We start from the raw sequence: 19,528 nt of genomic DNA on the forward strand, positions 1-19,528 counted from the left end.
CACTCTGCACATCCATCCACTGCTGTAGTAATTGGGTTTATTGATATGGTCTGCTTATGGCATATTGTGGTAATGCATTTTCCATAAGTGCATGGTCTGAGAGAGAAAAAAGGAGAACGTTAATAGCTTTTCTTTGTTTCCATCATTTGTTTGGGGTGTGTCAGAGCCTCCCACTGTGACTCCAGACTTTTAAAGTGATTATCAATCGAAGCAACAACAGCCAGCAGGCAAGGTGGCCGACTTCGATCCCCACCTGACAGGTACAACTGGCTAATAATGTTCTTATTTTTCTACTTTGAGTGTGTGTGCATGTTCCCCTGGTAATTCACAATGATGCAGTTGCACATATTGACACCTACAGCCCCAGCTCTACTGAAGCAGTCGGAGGTTGATTGCCTTGCTTAAGGGCACCTTGACAGTACTGTAGGAGGACGGCATTACTCATTCCCCTTCCACACTCACACTTTCTTTTCAAAACATTTAATCATATATGTTGTCCTCCCATTTTTCCTCCAGCTATTAAGTTATTCTCCAGTTATCCACGGCTGAAGAAACCGAGCAGCAGCATTAACAGAACCAGAATGAAATGCAGCAACAGTGTATGTATTATATATTTATAGATAGATATGAGCGTGTGCCTTAGCTGGAGGTCTTGCTTCTAGTGTTCCAACACTATTGTCATCACCATTCATGGCCATTATTGGGCTTTTTACATATCCCTCAACTGAATGCTGCAAATTGGGATTGTTGTGAAAATTTATAAACAGCTCATGCAATATGCTTTATGTTACAAGTCCATAATTTCTGAATCCTTTCCAAGAAGTTTCTTGAAAAGCACTATGTCCTTTGTTTCCTTCCTATTTATATAATGTATTTCTTCTAAATAGGAATTTAGAAGAAAGACATTATATAAATAGGAATTTAAAAGAAAGCCATTGCGTTGAACCTATAAGTAAATATGAGATCAGTATCCATTTATTACTATACACTTTATGTAGAATTGTAAGTTTGCCTTTACACATTTCTTTTTTTTTTATGCTAATACTGCCTCTTTGCCTAACACTATAAGGTGATTATTATGTCAGTATAGACAAAGTGCAAAGTAATTAACTAATGTAGGTTTAAACAACCTATGTTTACGTTTTTCTGACACAGACCTCTACTGTCGTGGTCCAAGACAAAAAAAAAGACTGTTCTCTCTGGGGAGCAAAGGCAGATGTAGTGTGATGTAATTATGATGGCAGCAAAAACCTCTTGGTGAGAAAGAAAACCTTAACCACAGACATGGCAGATCAAAAAATATTAACAAACCGAATACAGTTTGTAGTTTAGGGTTGAGGACTTGTTGTTTGAGATATATTGATCCACTTAATTTCATTTAATTCAGGAGAAAGAGGGCAGCACTAAATAACCTACCCTTGTAACAGGTCTCCTCATGGTCCCCTTTTTGACTCACTTTTAACAGTGTATATATTTGTGCACTGCAGGGTCTCTCTCTCTCTCTCTCTCTCTCTCTCTCTCTCTCTCTCTCTCTCTCTCTCACCTGTTACTACACTGGGGATTTTGGTCATGAAACTTTTGACAGTTCTGATGGGCACACCCTCTGTTTCATCCTGGATGTGAGTGACAATCTCTTCAATCTGCAGAGGAAGGCAGTCAAAGAGGAAAGAAAGAGGGACAGAGAGAGGAAGGGAAAAGAAGATAAAACAGGGTTAAGATTGAAACTTTAATGCTATCCATTTGAGGCAAGTCATATTTCAAGGACTAATTAAATATGCTATATTCAGCACATCAATAAACCATCACCACATTAGTTTTAATCTGCAAATTCCTACTCTGCATTTTCTATGTAGCATATATATAAGTGCATATTTCAAATTCCTATAAAAGTTGTGATTATATTATGGTAAATGATCTTTTTGCCAGCGAGAGAAGATTTGGGTTCAGCTCACTTCAGTTAATGAAGACCACACATTCACAAGCTGACCCTTTCAGAGAGGCTGCTTGTGAAATGAGTCACTTCAGCACAGAATTAGCTGTTTTGGTTAATGAAACAGAAAGAGTGTGCTATTATTTAAGCACAAACATACACAAAGCTTTTAGAGTGTCTGGTGTACCAAGGCATTTGATTAATTCAAACATAAAATGCTAATGTTACATTACAATTAATATGCTATGAAATGGGCACTTGAACCTTGAAAACTGCTGCCAGCTCAGTGTTGAGCTTATGCTACACTAATGCCCTGCCCCAGCGAAAAATGAATACAACATTAAGGAAGTAACAATCCTATTTCATAGGACCTTTAAACATGCAAAATGGAATACATAATTACACCCCTACATATTGTTACTGTTCATAATATTTACAAAAGTTGCAACAACAGCCAACAGCATAAAGCGGGAGGAAAATCTCAAAACGGAGTCACATGAAATCATTTGATACGAGCAAGAGACGAGGTTCAGCAGGAACAGCACGTGCCTTTGGCCTATTATCACAATTGTACAGATGTAAATGAAACACAGATATCACCCACTTTGCACCGTAGTAGTCAATGTTGACACCCCCTCTCTGCACAGATGCTTTTTTTGTTTGTGTCAGAGAGTGGGATGTGAGAAGTTGGTCGCTTTGGAGACAGCTAACACAAAACTACCACACACCTCAGCAGGTACGCGAGAGCGAGCGAGAGAAAGAAAAAGAAAGAAAGAAAGTGATCACATTAAAGAAGTGCCAAAGAAAAAACAATACAAAAGACACAATACACACACTCACAGTCATGCTTGCACAGAAAAGAAAAATCATTTACTTCCTGTGCTCCCTATACATACAGTCTATTGTACTGCACATTTGTCCTCATGCTGTGTGCATTTTCTGACCCTTTTAGCTTTTCAGTATATTTATGAGCTAGCTGTCAGTGGAGTGCAATTCTCACAGGCACCCACGCTGGGTCAAATCTTACATGCCTACTTCCACAACAGACTCATACAGACTTAATGTGCTTTAAAAAAAACAAAAAACAAAACACACAACGTACTATACATTCTATTCTAAATCTTTCGAGATTTCTTTGACAGGCAGAATGCTGTGCTGGTGTCATTTTCCCTCATATTGTATAAGTAGCCTGTATATCATTATCCATCCTAGAATACAAAATAGTATCTTATTCTACCTGCTTTGTCTTTAGAAGCTTGATAAGTTGAGGAAGAACGTGATTATTAACAGTAGAGGAACCTTGAGGCGGAAATGCAGTGTAAGGCATTACATCTGCTACAGACGAGAAATGTAGCCGCTTCATAAGAACCAAAGGACAAAGGAGCAAAAGAATCGTGTTAGTTTTGGCCTGTGTATTTTGCATAGATGGTTGAATGTGTTCCTTTTTCTGCCCACTAACTCCTACAGCATGACCATAGGTATCATCAAGTTTCTTGAAAATATCATGTTTGCTTGGTTGGTTTGGTTTATTGATAACGGTCCAATATATTTATAAAATACATTTGTACAACATACAAGACCTTTTTCCACTGTTGTTCCTGGTATTTTACAGTCCACCAACCCTTACCAGGATGGACACAGGTAACATTGGAGATTATAGGTATTATAAGCGATGTTAATCCAATATACTTGTCATCTTTACATTGCTGTTTAACTTCAGTTTTGGACAGAGCAAGACATGTAGGTTCCCTCCGCTTCCAGTCATTAAGCTAGAGCCATCTGCAGATAAACAAGTATAGTGGTATCAATCTTCCCCAAAGACAAGTAACTAAGCTAGTAAGTAGTTCCCAAAATTTTGAAGTATTTCTTTAACTGAGTCTGGGGTTTGGTGGTGGCAGAATGAACACGTTGGTCCAGCTAAGTGCATTGCTCAGGGACAAAATTACAGAAAATATTAAATAACAGAAAAGCTCAAAAGCACATCTTATTCACTTCTCAATAAAAGATGTTCCCAGCCAAGATTCGAACTGACAAGCCTTCTGCTTTTAACTCTCTGGCCATCCGTCTGCTGTCACCCCGTTTCTCTCTCTTGCTGAAGGAAACAGATCCTGGCTGTCTGCCATAAGCAAGGGCACAGGCAGCTTCAGGCTACACATCCAAATCAATATAATAATACAATTCTAACAAGACCTTGATGGTCTGTGGAGACAGCTGCTTGAAAGACTTTAAAGGCTTCCGCTGTCATAAACATTTCACTCCTCCTGCCCCACCAATCAAAATGGGCATTCATAGCAGGCTTATTACAGCCGTTGAAGATGCAAACATTACCGCCTGTATGCCAGATCACAAAATGTTGCTATTTTTACGATGATGGACAGATGATCACCAGTAACATAATCAACCACGTCACCAAAGAGCGCTTGGGTTGAATTTGTATACAACAAAGATGGCTGCCATTGGAGATTTGAGATTTGTAGATTCTGCCATTGCGTCTGTTATAGAAGATATCGACAGCGCGTTAATTTTTAAAGAAGAACAGAGAACCGTGATCAAGGCATTTGTCGATCGGAAAAATGTTTTTGCCGTCCTTCCTACATGTTTGGGCAAAAGTTTAATTTATCAGCTGTCCCCTATGGTCGCTAAGAAAATGGGGCGCTCTGATTGGTTGCAGGTCTATCCAATTGAGTGCAGAGGCATTTTCTTTCCTGGTAGCTAGTGGGCTGACAAGCAGCCATGCAGAAAGGTGGGTTATGGGGTGCCAAGGACCATGCTGTTGATAGTGGTTTAATGGTCTCCTTTGGAAACAGGATGGCCTCAGCAGCAATACTGATGCCATCGCCTCCGTCCCTCAGAAATCTGTTTATTGTTTGAGTGGGTATTATTCTTACGGGAGTCTTATGCAAGAATGTAGGACAGTGAAGTGTAGGGAGGCAAAGATGAGCACAATACTCTTCCAAACTAATATTAAAGCAAGATAAAGCTTCATCTTTAGAAACCGATTGGAATAACCGATTGGAACAAAAATACCACAAAGTAAAAAAATTCCATTACAAATCCTGCATTCAACATTACATAAACATTATCAGAAATGAGTACTTAAGGAATAAAAGTAAGGATACCCAATTTGCAGAATAAACCCTTTGAGAGAGTTACATTATTGGATTATAGCATTACTGATTCCTTAATATGTAAGCAACAGTCTAAGGCTTAAGCTAGTCAAGGTAGTTTTGTACAATTTGGGGTATTTTAAACTTATAGAAATGCATTGGATTTTGTTAAAAATCATGTTTGGTATGCAAAATGTAATGTACAAAGTAGGAAGTATTATAGTAAAATGTAGTGGATAAGAAAGTACTTACTTTAAAATACAGAGCAGTAAAACAGTGGCATCAAATGGAAATTATCAATACATTACCTACAGTACATTTTTTTATTTGAGTACAGTAAATTTACTTAGTTATTTTCTACCGCTGTTCAGATTTTACAAAACAAGTAGGCAAAAGTATTCACTTTTTTTTTTACACTACAGTATATACCTCTTATGTATTCCTTTAATTTCTCTATTTATCTGTTCTATTGCAGTTTCGTGCTGCTGTAACAACTATATTTTCCCTCTGGGGATCAATAAAGGTTTATCCTATCTTAAGTAGCAGTTGAATAAAGTAATCTCAGCCTGTATTTGATGCCGTTGTATATGTCAGTATGTATACATCTGATTTCAACTGCTGTTGGCTGGGTACAACTACTGTAGTCTGAACATTTATTTAACCTAAAACATGGGACTGTACCTCATGGACAATGAAAGAACAGTTACACAAGAGGTTTATTTATTTATTTAATGGAAGTGGGCTGAAACATCCTGAGTCAGCCATGCGGACCCATGGTAAGAGGCCATAACTCTCAGCTGGAACCAAAAACCTGAACCCAAATACACGCAGAGGAGGCCAAAAAGAATTTACAATAAAAAATACCCCCCTTTGAATTCCCGACCCTGAAACAGCTGCAATTAGTCTTTTAAGATAATTCTGTGAATCTTGGGAAAGGAGACTGACAAGGCCATCACTGTGGCTATATAAAGAAGCAGGAATACATCCTGCTGAGAGAGAAAATGTCAGCCATGGCCCTGAGGATGTCACGCAGAGATACCTGGGTAACACATTTCGAAAGAAAAGAAGAAAATTACCTCGTCTGAACCATGCAGCTCCAAATCTTACACACAGTGACAGTTTAACACGGTGCCAGATCAATAGCAGGCTGGCTGAAGGCCAGCTGGAGAACAAGTAGATGGATGATTGGTATTGAAGTCAACGATCCAGGGGTTGAACATTCAAGCTGTTTATTTGACCATGGCTTTGTGGGTGAGACATAAACATCTTAGAGAAATGGATTGTCACTCTTTTGTCAAACACAACACTGCTCAGGATAGATTTTCCTAATGATGTATTGATGCTTCAAATAATCAAAATGTATCGGGAACCAATGGTGTTTCCAAGGGGGCAGAAAGAATGAATGAATGAGTATTCTTAGGTTTATTATTATATATTGTTCGTCTTTTGGAGAACCAAACATAGGGTGATGGAGGTGCTATGTAACAGTGGTACTTGATTTATTTGGCATCACTAAAATCCCCTTTGGCCCCAGCCTGGCCCCCTAATTTGAAATCGCTGAGAACAGTCACTGTCGTGGGCCTGCAAAACTAAAGAAATCAACAGCAACAGCCTAAGAATTACAAAAATAACCACAATATCTTAAGCATTTACTTACACTGTTCAACTGGTCTATTGTAAGTCTCAGTCATGGGAACACTATCAGTCTATTTTTTTCACTAACTGTATGATTTAAAATTGGGTGCGTAATTCATGTGCTCATTCATATTTTATATTCCTCAGAGAGAAAGCTCAAATAGACCTGGGAAGAGTACATATAGCACTGTACTCCATGAACTGATTCATTTAGATTTCTGGGAGAGGCAAAGTATGTGATCAGACTAGTCATATGAGACCATTCGCTGATTTAGCTCCTTCCAGAGCTGCTTTAGCACATCTGCATATTACCTTCCCAAGATCCTTCACAATCAAGTACTGAGATGCTGCACTGATTGCAACATGTTCCTCCGTGCTTTAAGTGGCATTTGCATTATTGAAAAGGAACACTTGGACAAAAAGTCAAGTGACAACAAAAGGAACATGAGATGGGAGAAGAACTTACTGATAGCCACCCAAACAGATACAATTCTTTAAATTTATTAATCATTAATGTCATGCACATATTACAAAGCCTGAGCTTAAAATATATACAGTGTGCTCAGACCCTTGTGTTAGTGGGCTCCAAGGTTGTATATGCAATGAAATGTATTCAACATATACAGCAACATGCACTCTCACTTTACCAGGAATGCTGCAGGTAAACACACTCTAAACTCTTCTGAAGAGAGTTTTGGGTGAAAGCCAACATGTAAGCTTGTGTTACAGTTGATTCAATTTGTAAAAAGAATGTGTTTGCGAAATAATATTACCTCTAAATTGTTTTCTGAGGCAGAGGTAGTGCAGAGAGGATCTCCTGTCAACTGACTGATACAAGTTCAAGTATATTGATTGTGGCAACCACCCTTTTTTCTGCAAAATCAGCTAACCTCTGAACTTTTGGGTAACCAAAATTAAATTGTACCTATGGCAATAAATGATACGTCATTAGCAACACTATACCATAACAATCTCCAACTATGTGTCTAAATGAAGCTAATCAGATTCCATCTAAATACTGTTAAAAGTAGTCAAATGATGAAATTACAGATCTAGTTAAGGAAACCAAATGTTGCCTCAATTTGTGGGCTTAAATAGATTCAAAGAAACTTTGCATTTAGGTGAATGTCACGCACATATTCTTCATTTACTGTAGCTGTGTTTATTTCAGAGTGGTTTTAAAATCTGACACAATATATCTGAGGAGACTCATTATCCACATGTCCCTGTCGGCCAGCATGGTATGTTTTATATCACCACAAAACTTTCTAAAACTAACTCTCCCACATTTGATCTCACTAAAAATAACTTCATAATGATCCCTTGAAATAGAAAGCAGCTTGTTTTATTAGTAGAAGCTCCAATAATATGGTGTTATAGGCAGATATGTTGTTGACACACAGCATCATGTTGCTGCTAGTTATCCAAATAATGTGTTAGGATCTTTAAAAAGGTGGCAATTAAAGTGTCAATACACTACAAATGAAATATGTTTGTTGTCAACCACATTCAAGAACTATACTTACTGTACCTCATGTGTTTATATGTATGGTTTCATAGTATAGGATACTGTATGTGACAGCAGCTTAGAAAACATACGTAAACATTACCTTGGAAATTCTGTTGTCCTGGAACATTGAAAATAGAGGTCTGGAAAAGCAAGGCTACCTTGGAAACCACGTCAGCATATCAAGATTTCACAACCTACTGCTGACATGAGCAGAATAAACTCTCTCTCACACACACACACACACACACACACACACACACACACACACACACACACACACACACACACACACACACACACAAAAAAAATATGGGTCCTTAAGGTCAGGGATTTATTATCCTGATCCTCATAAATGTCATATTTATGATCCTAATAATCCAACTCACTCTACACTGCCACCTTCATGGAAATGTATTTAAAGAAATCTGTCAAATGCGATAATGAACACCACCACAAAAACATCACCAAAGACAACTACCAACTGGTGTGTTCGCTGTTGCTGGTTAACATGAACGCATGAGCCAAGAGTCACTCCACATGCCAAATTGTTCTTTTAGAGTGCCCCGTTAAATTAATCCTGAAATTATTATCGCTCATTTTGTGGGTGGCCATAATTAGGTCCAAGCTTGTCATGACAGCAATGGTCGCTGTTGGATCCACCCAAAAACCACCACTATGGATTACACAATAATCTATATGGAGTTTGAAATTCACTGGTGTTGAAACCACTGGTGTTTGTTTCAATATTCACTGGTGTTTTAGCTCTAGTTTGGTTTAATAGTCATTGGTGTTTTAATGTAGTTCTAGTCTGGTGTTTTAGTTCTAGTCCAGTCAAAAACAAAATAATCACTAGCGTTTTAGAATTAGTTTGGTCTAACAATCACAGTTTTAGCTCTAGTTTGGTTCATTATTCACTGGTGTTTTAGCTCTAGTCCAGTCATAAAAAAACTGGTGTTTTAGGTTCAGTTTGGTTCAATATTCACTGGTGTTTTTGCTCTTGTCCGGTCTAATCGCCCTTGTTTGGTCCAGTATGATTTGGTGTTTCAGTCCTGCACAACACAGTTGTTTGAACAATACTGCAGAATCAGATAGTGTTGAGTCGAGGTGAAGCATTATTCTCTGTAGTGGAACACCATGCTCTGTATGTTTAGAGACAACAGTGGAGTGAGTAGTGTGTGGATGTATAGACGCTTTGGTATGTGTAGGTGTATCTGTACTGTATGTGTCATCTTGGGTAACTATTCCTTCTTTCCTTTCAGAATGGCACCTTTCCTGCCCTGCAGTATCTGAATGGTTCTCTGTAGAGCAGATAATCAGGTGAGGAGATTTAAGATTAGACTGCCAGGGGTAATTTTGAGGATAACTGTCTTTTTTTGCATTTCTATCATCTTTTCTGTTTCTGGTATATTTAATACCAAGCACTGTATTGTAATATTTTCTTTACACCTTGAATCCTCTGAGAATAAAGGTCTGGGTTACTTTCAGAATTACATTTTCAACAAAAGGATCATAACACTTCCCGCAATGTTTTCATTGCATGTTTTCAAGTAATCATGAATGCATATTAAAAGAACATTATGGGGCTATCATTATAGCCCCAGTGTAAATTTATGATCTTGTAATATGCTGTTGTATTATAATTTGAAAACGTTACTGTATCAATCCAGCTAATGAATATTTTGTATAGAACTCACACTAGACTAATATTGCTTTGTACAGAATAAAACAGTTTTTTATGGATGTTATTATCCATAAATAACATATGATCCCTTATTGTAATATTTTCCAATAAACTTTGAGAAAGGATTTTAAAAAGGCCATATTTCACCAAAGCCTCTTAGTGTTACATAAGATCACTTTCTCATTTGTAAATCAGTGAACTAAGATGATCTTGGTGGTAGAACATTTTAGTCCCTGAAGCTCAGAGAGAATAAGGAGCATACATATGTAGTAAGAAATTATCTTTGTGAAATACTTTTTATACATTACTTCACTTCCTGTGGGGCGATAAAACAACAAAAGATAAACAAAAGATTGTGCAGTGTTATCATAATAAAAAGTAGATTTAGTAGTTAGAAAAGCAAACAAGCCTGTACTCCATTGATGAGATTTCTATGGACCAGCCGGTTTTCACTACCAGGCTTTGTTACACATGATTTGTACACCAAATTGATTAATATCTTTTCATAAAGATTCTGGGCAACAACCTATCAACAGCTAATAAATACAAGTTAGTGAAGAAGTTAGAGGTGGGCAATTTCTGAGCGAGTTCCTGTCAATGTATTTCAAAAGCCATGCTGGGAAATAATGTTTAAAGTGTTTTGATTAATGGTGAATGCACTGAGCTACACTACAAGGAGCAACACAGGTATTAAAGTCTGTATCTCACATAACACTGTATATTATTTTTCCCTCCGTCATTCGGACCAATTAGCATCTTGAGATAACACTATGATAACCATTGAATGACTTCATTATTATTACTACTATTACTAATTAGTTTTAACAGATAATATGCAAGGGTTGAGCTTTATGCTGCCTGAGCTATCCAAGTTTTTACTCTGAATAGTAAAACCATTGTGTGGTCCAAGCAAGACTACCTTAGAAACAACCACAACAACTTATTCTATCAAGATAGTATGTGTTTTTGAGCTATCAGCTTTCACACAGAGAATAATTGGATGTGGAGGTCAGATAAGACCACCAGCTGTCTGTTGGGTTGGTTAAAAATGTGTAAATGATTCTATGATGTATTTTTTTGTATTTCAATAATTTACCCCACTCCCTTTTCTCACACTGCATTTTATTTCCCTAATCTACACATCCTCAGTGAGCTCTTTGCTTTAAAAAGGAAATATATCATCTGCACAAATTCTCAGTAACATGAAGAGGCCAACTATGATATGATGACATTGACAAGGTTCTGATAATTAATCTTCCCTTTGATGGAAATTATTAAAGTCTGGGCACGTACAGTTCACAGAAATGCACTTCCATAGGACTACTGTAATAAGAGGACTTGGGTAATACCACATTCAATCTAATATCTCATGCAGGATATTAGCATTTTTCTTGAATTGGGAAGAGGATTTCCATGCCAACCCGGCAAAGGTCAAATTAGTTTCATTAAAATTATTAAATGTAGTGCTAAAATATATGTGTGTGGGCATCAGTCACACATTAACACACACACACACACACACACACACACACACACTCTGGGTGAATTGCCATTCACCCAGAGTGGGTGTAATGACTGTGGAGAGGGTGAAGCAGTCTGCCTGCAGCGTACCGGTTTATGTCTGAAGGTCAGATACGAAGGCTTTGTGACAGTGATGATAAGTCTTGCTGGTTTCAGCCCAGCGCACCTGGCAGCAGGGTGATGTGGCTGTTAATGGAAGTGTAATGACAACAGGATGGCTTTGACACAGTTGACTGCCGGTGCATCTCTGCCTGACGGCCGACGCTAACTCTGACCAATTTATGAGGACTGTCAGGATTCTAGACCACAAAATGAAAAAGTCATCTGGTTTGTGCATCTGACACAAATCATATTGTTTCTCCTACAATAAATAAATGAAAAGATAAATCAGAAATCATACCTCAGTGGTTGAATGTACTTCAGGAGCACTCACCCATGGCTACTGTTTAACACAAGTGGCTGGATAAAATAGTAACACTGATAAATTAATCACGACTTCTGTTCAAATATGTTTTGTGGGAAGATAAGTTTGTTCTAGGTTAGAAGTTGTTGGAATTGTTTCTAAACATTGTTTAACTATTGCAGTGCCGATGTCTGCAGCCATGCTGCAGATCTGTGAGGATGAACTTAGGTACTGGCTTGTATCCGTTAGTATGTCATTTGCTCTGATGCTGGATGATAACATTATACATGCCAACACATAATGTGTGAGAAGCCTAACTTGTTGTAAAACTGTCAGAAAATGGCATGCAAATATAACAAAGTACCGCTAAGAAGTAACCTGGACTTACTTTCATCCATCCATCCATGCATCCATCCATCGTCAAAATTATGCAACATATTCTTTCACTTTTTACTTTGAATACTGCACTGTGAGCAAAGGTGCCCAAGCGAGTAAGAAAGACACACTTAGAAATACAGTAATCCATCATGGCAAATGCAAAACCAGTCAAACTAAAGTTCAGCCTATAGTGAAAAAGTAATCATTATTTAAATCAGCTTAATATTGTATGTAACCACACATTTTTTAGTGTGAAGGCTCTTATCTTTATGCCAAACAAAATCACATACATTTCAGTGAAAAAAAGCAGTACTTAAACATAATCGAACAATAAAGGGTGTTCGACAGAAATGACTTTGGCTGCAGAAGGAGCAGAGGATTACAGCCTCAGCCTCCCTTCGTTTGGCATCGCATTCGGAACAGCCTGGGTATGGTTAACACCTTTGGGATGTGACCCCAGCTGCAGTGATGACAAGGTGCCCTGGGCGACAACAGCGCAACAGGCTGTCTACCTGACTGCAGAAAAACATTACCTGGATTTAGGCATGAAATGCCATTCTTTTTTTACTGCCCACTTCCATCTGTTCAGCCTCATCAAAGAATATACGAGTACAGAAAGGCTTGAAAAGAGCAAAGAGGAGGGGCACGTAGTGTGTCTGTCCAACCTTTGGTGAAATACTATATACTTCCTACTATAGCTGCAACAGTTTAGCTACAAAGATGCTGAAACTAATTAGTAATATAAGAGGGTTAGTAGTAGTATCACTCAGTATTGCATGTGCATACAGTACATGTTAGTGGTAGTTTGATGTCTGCAAATACTGTAAAGCAGTAAAAGGACCATCATTGCCACTGGAAATGTGTCCCTGTTGGAGTCCCAGAAGGACAAACAGCTGCTTTCAAGTGTCAAGGTATATTTTTAGCAGCTCCTCAGGGGAGCTGCTAAACGCCTTTCTTAGTTGTTTTTTGTTTGCTGAAAATAATTCTCATCTCGTTGTTGGGAGATGAGTGCTGGCATGGAGGGCTGCTTTAAGACTGTGGCTTTGGCTAATGTTCTATTGATTGCCCTAGTCTCTTGAAGGACATTGCCAATCACCAACTGGAGCGTATGTGAACAAAACTGATGTTCTGTGGTTATTTTGTTCAACAAAGACTACATGTCATACGCAAACTGAAAGCCCTTTCTGTTGCCCCCCCACCTCCTGCTCCTACTTTACAAAAGCATCATCCAACCCACCTTGCTGTACTGCCATGCCCGGATTATCCGTAAGGGCACTTGGGCCAGTGCCCAGGGGCACCAACCATTCACAACCAGTGGGGGGGCACCACATGACACAAGCTTTAACAATATTTTCCCTTAATTGTTATATTATTCACTTGAAATTGTTGAAAGACCATAGATTACTCGTTTATGAACACTAATTTCACAATAATAATAAATTATAAATAAATCAATATTACATGACCACTATCACTCCCCTCCCCAATCTGTCAGAGTTGAGTTGGTCCACAAGTACGCACAAATGTCAGACATGAATGACACAGTCATCACACGTCTAGCACGTACAATAGCAGCTGACACAGACCATCCCCTGAAACTATTCTTCAAAGTACTTCCATCCGGCCGCAGATACAGAGCACTGAACTGGACTAAAGCCTATTTCAAAAAAGGTTTTGTCCCCACCGCCATCACAATGCTGAACTATAATACTGCCACCAACACCTCAGTTGCTTTGCAGTTTTCACATTTGATATGTCTATGTGGGTGTCTTAATGTGATGTGTTTTGTATATGGGCTACATGTTTTATGTATTCTATATGTGGTGTTGTGCTATGGAAAGAAGATGTGTGGAAATGATTATCTCTATGGGACAATAAAGACTATCTAAAAGCTCTATCCTACAGGTAAAGAGGAATTTTGCAGCCAGACACAGATCTGTTGGGATTGATGAAAGCTACGCTTTCACTTTAAACTTCCACTTAGGGAATTTGAGCAAACTGAAATATGCTGCACTGTAGAGCAGTGGTAGAAGTAAAAGTACTCATACCATACTGTATATAAAATTACTGGGGCGCCCTGGTGGCTCACCTGGTTGAGCATGCGCCCCACGTACAAAGGCTCAGTCCTAACCGCAGTGGCCGCAGATTCGATTCTGACCTGAGGCCCTTTGCTGCATGTAATCCCCCCCCTTTCCTGTCTTCAGCTGTCCTATCAATTAAAGCCCAAAAAGCCCAAAAAATAATGTTAAAAAGAAATCTACTTCAAGTGAAAGTCCTGCATTTAAAGTCTCAAGCCCAATTCAGACCAAAGATTTGCGACGAGAGGAGTCCAAACTGCGGTTTAGAACAACCTGGAGCTGAACGCTGTCAAAACTTAAGATGACAGTGGACTTCAGGGTGAGATGTCATAACATGGTCAATATGTTGGGGCCAGATTATAATCTCTGAAACTACCATACTTAACAAATGCACCAATATCATCAGCATTTTGACTCCACATTTGTATCTGTTAAGACAAAGAGGAAATTATAAATTCCTGAGGCAGAAAAAGTTGAAAAGTCAAAGTTCTCTGGAAAACGTGATGATTGAGTTTTCTGTCTGGCAGAGAGCTGAACGGCCACAGACAGCAGAATGTGAACTGAGGCCAAACACTCCCTGGGCAATAATCAATCCAGTCAAGTTTTCATTGCTCCCCGCAAGGGACACCAACAGAGCTGTCCTCACGTCTCAAAGCCAGACACATCCATACCTGGCAGAGTGTGAGTAATCATCACAGGGGGAGGCTGATTATTTTCCATTCTTCCTGCTCACCCATGGGAGTCCAGCCTACCTACAGAAAATGCCATTACTGTGATATCAAATAACTTATCCTATGTTTCCCTCATGAAGGTTATACAAGAGATAAAAAATTACCATTTTATTATCGCTATCTCACCATTATCATTTTTATCATCATCGTCACAGCTAGCAATGAGTCCAGATATTCCAGCGAGTTTTTGAGCTCAGTGTGTCCCTAATCAGTTGTCCTCTTTCTCAGGAATACAATTCCTTTTTGATTATTGCAACCCATGAACACACAAAACAACACTGCCAGTGTCACATACCCAATGTTTGCAGATACCTGTGGTTAAAAATATTGGCAATTGCCATTTGAAAATTACCTTTGAGGAATTTGAGCTGTGTGAGAAATAGTGAATGTGCATTTGCAAAGACAAACACCACTTTAAACAAAAAAATATTCAAATAAAAAGGCAGCAAGAGGGAAAAGCACTTGGCATTTCCTTTTATAGATGAGATCATGCCCATTTCAACTTCATTCTGAATGTGTTAGAGTAATCCGTTAGCCCATAATTTACTGCTGTCAGGGTGAATAGGGACGGGTATGTGGGCGTTTCTGGAAAGGCGCTCATTAAAATCTTTTTATTCTACCTAACACTTCAAGGATTTAACATGAAATGGCTATCATGGAAGAATGTCAGGACTCTTTCCAAAGCTTTTGGGGATCTCATTAGAGCTTTGAAGTCTGTAAGAACATGATCTGTTGGAAAAGCATGGACATCCAACTGTCTACCTTAAGATGCAAGACTACATCTGTAGTGCTTCAGTTTTTCCTGTTGTAGTTATACAAATGCAAAAAAATCCTCATACTATATTAGCTAAAGAGATATTGTTATGTGGCTCTTAACTTCTGTTATTAAAACTTATCTGCACAACACTTAAACCATGCCATCAGTGTGTCTTTAGGGTTGACAATGTCTGTCAGTCATCGGTCCACTTTGGTCCAGACTGAAATATCCCAACTACTATTGAATGGATTGCCATGCAATCCAATTGGAACCATATCCATGGTTCCAATAGGATGAATCCTTATGACTTTGGTGTTCCCCTGACTTTTTCATTTAGAGCTGCCAGCAGGTTGACATTTAAGTGAAATGTCTCAACAGCAATTACTGTACATGGATTACTATGATAAAATCTACACAAAACTGAAACCATGGCTGCGAGTTTTGTTCAGAACATGCACCAACTGATCATTTCACATCAGTGGGTGGAAGAGAGGAGTCAGAGACAGACAGCTGGGCTCTGTTCTGGCAGATGCAATGCAGATTGGGCCTGATCAGAGCTCATTTGTAGAATTAAAGAGGGGGATATGTGGGGCAGTTGATGGCCATGACTCCAAATCCCCTTACCCTCACCCTGGTGAGCGGTTCATAGGTTGTTTCTGAGTGCGTTGAGGAGGCCCAGGCTCTGTCTGGGAATAAAGGCTGAGATCTCTAAAGGAAAAGCACTCTGGCTCTTTTTGTCTGTTCTTTGGTCTCATGTTCCGCCCCTGCAGCATCTCTTGTTCAGATGCACTTGTCCAAGCACTAAAGAATATGCAGAAGAATCAGTGAAAATTGTAACGTTAAAGTATTAATCAGATGAATGAATGTACATATTAAAGACACTGGAACAAAACAGCAGGTGTGAATCTAGTGTGAACACCTTGTTTGGAGACACTAGACTCGGTTAAGTGTTCTCAGAGTAGCTTCAGCCTTGTCTTTACATGATGTCTCTACTATGAATCTTGAGAAAAAAAAAAGAAAAATAAGTCTATTCAAAAATACTCTGCATACCTATGGTCTTCTGTGTACAGGCTTTGATTTCTTTAAGTGCCAATACTCTGCTCATCACTGTTCTAATGAACTGGTGCAGCGAGGCGATTAGGGAGTCAGAGAAGAAATTCAGTCTCAAAGCTGTAATTTTGTAATGCACATAGCCTGAATGCCTTTGAGACGTCTCTGTAATTGATTTATATTTTTAATTTAATCTCCTAGCTAAATTAGTCAAAATGTATTGGTGTTCTTTTTGCATGGTTCACAGTTTAAAATATGCACACAGCAAGGAATTATTACATCTGAAACTAGTCTGACATCAGCCGATTTTTGCTGCACATGCATTGTTCAATAATTAATGGAAAATAAGATGGAAAATAAAACACACTTGAAGCAGTAGCGCTAAGCCTACAACTGGCGGTCGATCCGTATAGTTTGGGGCTGAAAGTGAACAAGGGCAGGTGCGTTCCATTTTAATCCCCCACTCCTGCCCCGCCCACTATCCACCTGATCTCCTAGCGGCCTCTGTGCGACGAAGAGTTGCGCTCACGCACGCTTCCTGCCGTTTCCCAATGACAATGTTAACATGCTGATGCTTGGAAGGAACAATGTTTACCATGTTCACAACCTTAGTTTAGCATGTTAAATTCTAACATAGCTAATTATTGTACCACTAAGGACAAAGTTCAACTGAGGCTCAATGTCATTCAGTTTTGCAGGTATTTGGTCTTGAACCGAGTATTGGACAAACTGACATTTTCAGCAGATGATTGTGCTAGATGAAAAGTCAGTGGGATTCATCCTCTGGGGACCAATAATATCTCTACAAAATGTCATGGCAGTCAATGTAATAGTTGAGATATTTTAGTCTAGACCAAAGTAGGAAAATTCGATAAAGCTATCCCTGGAGTGAAACTGCCAGTGTGGCTCATCTATATTACCTAAACATGACACTTATGCATCTTACCGCGCAGGTTGTCTCTGGAGGTTTCAGTCTGCTCTCTCCAAGTCACACATACACCCCAGAGGAAAGACTGGGATTCCTCAGGGCCATATATCTGACTAGATGTGGAGCAATTTATCAATGTTGCCATCTACTGCCTCAGCACTTCAGGAGCTTATGCATTTCAACCAAGATGGTCTGGCGCCACCTATTTTCCAGAACAGAGTTGTATTACCGCCAACCATAATCGAACAAACGTCATTAAACTCATCTGCCATGAAATACTAAACAGCCTCAAAACAGTCCCAGTTAATGACATTTATTTACAGCTTTTCTATTCAAGGTATGAAATGCTACGGTGATTTGTTGGTGCCCTAGCCTTTTAACCAAGATGGAGTCGACAGCTTTATCTGCCAGGGATGAGAGAAGCATGGAACAAATGAACCAAGAGACAATCCATTTATTGGTGTTAGTATTCAAGGTGCAACAACCACAGCACAGGTTTCCTCCAGCCCTGTGGAGTGACCATATTTCAGCCTTACACCGAGGAGTGTTATCGATTGCTGTGATGGCCCCCCGGGAGCTGTAGGCCTGATAGATATTGGAGCAGCCAGACATCGCTCCTCCAGCTTTCTGTATTCTCCCAGGATCCAGGACAAGCTTATTCATCCTGGCCCCATTTTTTTTGTGTCAGACCCAAGAGATGAATCCGCCCATTGGTTTTTCCATTGTGAAGATTGTAGGGTCCCGAGCTGCCACTGCTTCTATGCCATTTTTGAGGACCCTTAGGCAGGAGAGCATAAAAGTGCATGCTTCGACAAAGAATGACAGAGAAAACACTCTGCAGAAGCAAAGGCAGAGAAAGCACTCTGCAAATGAGCAAGTGAGTGGGGCTTGGGGATGCACAACACAGCCAGACAGGACGTGTCAGGGAGTGAAAGAGCTCCTCGTGATGGTTTATTTGACTTGAAAAGCACCAGACAAGAGGACGCTGCCATGTTTGAAACCTCTCCTGTGTCCCGTTTTGATGAAGCAGCAGTTCAGACTGCAATATCACTTTAGCTCAGCTTCATCGAGGGCCAGTCAAGCCCCTGGCCACTCATAAACAAGTTATGCTGAAATTAACTGTGGTGAAGTGATAATGTAGTCATTATGCAGTACTTAAATTGAACTAGAAAACCTTCTCTACCTCACTCATCAAATTCATTACGAAAAGAGCCGGCAAGTTTATAGAGGATATGGCAGAAGGGCTGAAAAATAAAAGTCTGTGATTTACACATTTACAGAATGAGGGTTGTCTAATGAAATCAGCATGCACACTACCTTTCGTTCTTTCTGTTGCTTTCCCAAATAAAGTTGAAATGCCATAAAAATGTCACTCTTAATGAACATAGGGATTGGCTGGAATGTCAAGTACAGTACAGTAAATGAGGCTCCATTCATTTCTCTCTTGAATCCGACTTGAGCAGTCAAGGAAAGTCATTTATTTTCAGCGCAGCGTGGAGAGAGATAGCGGCATTCCATTACCAAGGCAAGTGCCAGGCACACGCGCGCACACACACACACACACACACACACACACACACACACACACACACACACACACACACACACACACACACACACACACACACACACACACACACACACACACACACACACACACTTTTAATCTCTCTGCAACGGACACACACACACACAAATTGTCCATTTGTTGCCGTGTAAAGCACTTTCTGACAGCCTGAGCAGCAGAATAAAGGTATGAATTTAAAAAATGTACTTGATTTGAAACAAAAATGAGTGATGGACATGTGGAGGAGAAAGA

At 39.4% G+C, this 19,528-nt stretch overlaps 1 protein-coding gene across 4 annotated transcripts in view; it reads right to left on the minus strand.

Annotated features, from left to right (window-relative positions):
* The window catches only part of rgs6 (regulator of G protein signaling 6), an 82,227-nt gene that overhangs the window by 20,629 nt on the left and 42,070 nt on the right, over positions 1-19,528 (minus strand). For all 4 annotated transcript variants that reach the window (XM_028605039.1, XM_028605041.1, XM_028605040.1 and 1 more), the window contains one exon: positions 1,544-1,640. In XM_028605039.1, coding sequence (XP_028460840.1) covers positions 1,544-1,640 — 97 coding nt within the window. The remainder of the gene's footprint in view (positions 1-1,543; positions 1,641-19,528) is intronic.

This window comes from Perca flavescens, chromosome 18 (assembly GCF_004354835.1).
Source record: "Perca flavescens isolate YP-PL-M2 chromosome 18, PFLA_1.0, whole genome shotgun sequence".
NCBI classification, from domain to species: domain Eukaryota; kingdom Metazoa; phylum Chordata; class Actinopteri; order Perciformes; family Percidae; genus Perca; species Perca flavescens.